The sequence below is a fragment of the Myotis lucifugus genome, unplaced genomic scaffold, assembly GCF_000147115.1.
Source record: "Myotis lucifugus unplaced genomic scaffold, Myoluc2.0 scaffold_753, whole genome shotgun sequence".
Lineage (NCBI taxonomy): Eukaryota > Metazoa > Chordata > Mammalia > Chiroptera > Vespertilionidae > Myotis > Myotis lucifugus.
The window spans coordinates 144,132-148,098 of NW_005871801.1; the positions used below are offsets into that span (position 1 = coordinate 144,132).

A 3,967-nucleotide genomic window follows, 5' to 3' on the forward strand; every position below is an offset into this window, starting at 1 on the left:
AGCTATGGAGATGATCGTCGTGGAGGCAGAGGAGGCTATGATCGGGGCGGCTACCGAGGCCGAGGCGGGGACCGTGGGGGCTTCCGAGGGGGCCGGGGTGGTGGGGACAGAGGTGGCTTTGGCCCTGGCAAGATGGACTCCAGGTAAGACTAAATTGAAATAAAACTAATTGAACAGGTCATGGGATTGAAAGGTTTTGGGTTTTTATTTTTATTTTTTATTTTTATTGATTTCAGAGCAGAAGGGAGAGAGAGATAGAAACATCATTGATTGGCTGCCTCCTACACGCCCCCAACTGGGGATTGAGCCTGAAACCCAGGCATGTGCCCTTGACTGGAATCAAACCTGGGACCCTTCAGTCCGCAGGCGTATGCTCTAGCCACTGAGCCAAACCAGCTAGAGCGGGATTGCAAGGTTTTGTTGAGAAAGTTGTTCCATTTTGAGGGTGAGATTGTTAAACAGATTGTAACCATAGTAGGGAAGGAAGGAGGGGATGAAAATTATCTCTGGAAACTAATCTGTATACTCAATACTTAGATGAGACATTTCTTGGGCTAGGATTTTGGGGGTGGGATGAGAGGTTGGTAACTCAGACCTTAATGGATACTCTTTCTTGCAGGGGTGACCACAGACAGGATCGCAGGGAGAGGCCATATTAGCCTGCCTCCTGAAGTTCTGGAACAGCTTTTCTTCTATACCCAAGTGTGACCCTCGTTGTTTTGTAACTTTCCAACTCCTGACCCACCCATGGGTTTTTTGTGTCGGACTATGTAATTGTAACCATATATCTGGTTCCCATTAAAAACCATTTTAGTTAAATTTTCTTCCTCTACCCTCTCTTCTGAGGATTGATGTCCAGGTCAAGAATGTGGGGTGTTTTCCTCTTTCAGATAATCCTGCCCAGCAGGAACTGGAATAAAGTGTTTGATACTTGGTCCTGGGGAGAAAAAGTTAAGTGGTCTCCTTAAAAGTAGAGATTAAACTCATCACAAAGTCAGGTGTCTGAATGGGGTAAATGAACATGTGATGTCATGAGTGTTGCCCCAAACTGCCCAACTCTGTGAACAACTTTTAGCACATTTATTTACATGCTGGTCTTAGTGAATTTACTATTTACAGCAGCCTTACCCTCTTTAAGGACTCTTGGCTCTTTTTACACTTTTTTAAGTGTGGGGCTCAAATCAGAATTGCCTTTAGGGGCAGTATTCAAATATGACCATGACTAGAGGCCCGGTGCACAAAAATTTGTGCACTCGGTGAGGAGGGGGTGTCCCTCAGCCCGGCCTGTGCCTTCCTGTGCCTGGGACCCCTGGGGGATGACCACCTGCTGGCTTAGGCCTGCTTCCCAGGGGATTAGGCCTAAACTGGCAGTCAGACATCCCTCTGGGAGCCCTTGGGGGATGTCCACTTGCCAGCAGGGAGCAGACCTAAGCTGCAGTCGGACATCCTTAGTGCTGCTGAGGAGGCAGGAGAGGCTACCACCACCACTGCTGTACTGGCAGCCATCAGCCTGGCTTGTGGCTGAGCAGAGCTCCTCCTGTGGGAGTGCACTGACCACCAGGGGGCAGCTCCTGCATTGAGCGTCTGCCCCCTTGTGGTCAGTGTGTGTCATAGTGACCAGTCATTCCCAGTCCTTTAGATGCGAGGTAGTGCAGTCAGGTCTTTTGCACAAAGGAGAGTGAGCACTTACTCACTACAGGGGTTCTGTGGCCTCACTATAGACAGAAAAAGTGTATGGATCATGTGACTGAGAATCAGAATGATAGAGCCAGCATTGAGCCCTAGTGTTCTGACTTCATTTTCAATCTGAAACCATTTTTCCAAAGGGATCAAACTCAAATGCTTATTTGCTTAGACCTTTTTTTTTTACGTGAGAGAATTCTAAATTCGAGGGGCAAGGTTTGTGAAAGGTTCAGAGTGGGCCGGGTTCATGCACATCTATGACATGAGGTCAATGTATCAAAGAAACTTTTATTTCAGGCACCTGGGTGCAGGTGGGCTGAGTCCATAAAAGGAATCAGCAGTGACTGAAGGGGGAGGCAGGGTTTTATTACTCTAGAGGCCCAGTGCACAAATTCGTGCACAGGTGGGGCCCTTCAGCCTGGCCAGTGATCAGGCAATCAGGGCCATCTCGTGGGGGTGGGGGAGACCTTGGAGGTTGGCTGTGGGAACATACTGACCAGGGGGCAGCTCCTGCATTGAGTATCTGCCCCCTGGTGGTCAGTTTGCATCATAGTGACCAGTCCTTTGGACACTTAGGCTTTTATATACTAGTATATAGACATATATAGATAGATGCTGGCTGCAAACAGTTCTGCTGATGTAAGGGTCTGGTCCATCCTTGGTTCCTCCCAGCACCAGATGTCCAGTGGTTATCTAGGCTATGCTGAGCTCAAGGCTGCAAGCTTTCTGCAAGATAACTGCTAAGCACAATAAGTTTCCTCTGCCCTGTTTTATTCTCAGTTTGAGAATGGAAGGAGATGGTAAGAAGGGGAAAGGTTAGCTGGGAAAGGAAGTTTAGAGGCATTACCTTATATTTCAAGGTGCACCCCTAGTTTTCCTAAAGATGGGGCTTGGATAGATAAAGGGAGGCAGTGGTCTACCTTGATCTCATAATCCTTGTACCCAGAAGGCTGAGGTCATTGCTATTATAAGATTTTAGGCTTGTATGAGGGTGGTGGTGGTGGTGGAGATGGGGAAAGGGTGGAGCCAATGAATTTGAAATCTTAGAGCAATGCCCCTCAAACTTGAATGCCTTTCCTGACCCTCCCCTCTTTCCCCCCAATTCTCAAATTGAGTTGAGAAAACTTGGCTGTACCTGCCAATCAGTTGTTGAGCATGCATTTCAGTTACATAGAACTGAAAATTAGAGCCAGCAGCAAAAAGTGCCTGGGAGCCCTGGTGGGAAAGTGCTTTCCTCTGTTGGATTGTCAAGTATGCTGTATGCTGTAGGTGTTTTCTAAAGAGCTGATTGGTTCATCCTGAGGTCTCCCCTGACCAGACAGAAGCTCTGGCTTTACCCTCCCTACTGGGTGGGGTGCTCAAAAACCAAGAGTAGGCTGAGTGGCTGAGCTTCCAGGCAATGATCTGAATTGGCTCATTGGCCTTGGTACATGTGAGAAATTTAGAGCCAAGATTATAGCAGTTCTCTCCTTGGTGTGGCCAGGCTGTTTGATCTCTCAAATGATTGGTTTGAATGGCCTGATCTGGATCTCGGAAGTTTCTGCCTCACCTAGTAGGGTTCTGGGGTTGTGGTTTCTTGGTCCCTGCTCCTAGGGGTAAAGGTTGAAGATCCTTGTGAAAACCTGAATACTGACTGGGATTGTTGGTATTACGTTCTTTAATGTCCTTTAATGGGCTTCAGTGATATTGGCTAGCCCAGCCGTGGGCAAACTACGGCCCGAGGGCCGGATCCGGCCCGTTTGAAATGAATAAAACTAAAAAAAAAAAGACCGTACCCTTTTATGTAATGATGTTTACTTTGAATTTATATTAGTTCACACAAACACTCCATCCATGCTTTTGTTCCGGCCCTCCGGTCCAGTTTAAGAACCCATTGTGGCCCTCGAGTCAAAAAGTTTGCCCACCCCTGGGCTAGCCCTTAGATAAAAGGTAATCTGATTAGTGGGTAGATCCATTGTGGGGACCTTTCTAGGGGAATGGATGTAGACAAAAATAGCAGAGGACGTTGGTTCTGAGGAGCTGGTTCTGCTGCCAGCTCATTATATATATATTTTATTGATTTTCCACAGAAAGGAAGGGAGAGGGAGAGAGAGTTAGAAACATCGATGAGAGAGAAACATCGATCAGCTGCCTCCTGCACACCTCCCAACTGGGGAGGTGCCTGTAACCAAGGTACATGCCCTTGACCAGAATCGAACCTGGTACCCTTCAGTCCGCAGGCCGACGCTCTATCCACTGAGCCAAACTGGTTAGGGCAAGCTCATTATTATTGAAAAAAATCTTA

The 3,967-nt window shown here is 47.6% G+C and overlaps 1 protein-coding gene across 4 annotated transcripts in view; it reads left to right on the forward strand.

Annotated features, from left to right (window-relative positions):
* The window catches only part of FUS (FUS RNA binding protein), a 10,777-nt gene extending 9,954 nt beyond the window's left edge, over window positions 1-823 (forward strand). For 2 of the 4 annotated variants that reach the window (XM_023746875.1, XM_023746876.1), the window contains exon 14: window positions 620-823. In XM_023746875.1, coding sequence (XP_023602643.1) covers window positions 620-708 — 89 coding nt within the window. In that variant the 3' untranslated portion in view covers window positions 709-823. Of the gene's footprint in view, window positions 144-619 lie in introns of all 4 variants that reach the window. The other 2 variants (XR_002827042.1, XM_023746877.1) reach the window with 2 other exon arrangements.
* The last annotated feature ends 3,144 nt before the right edge of the window (window positions 824-3,967 follow it).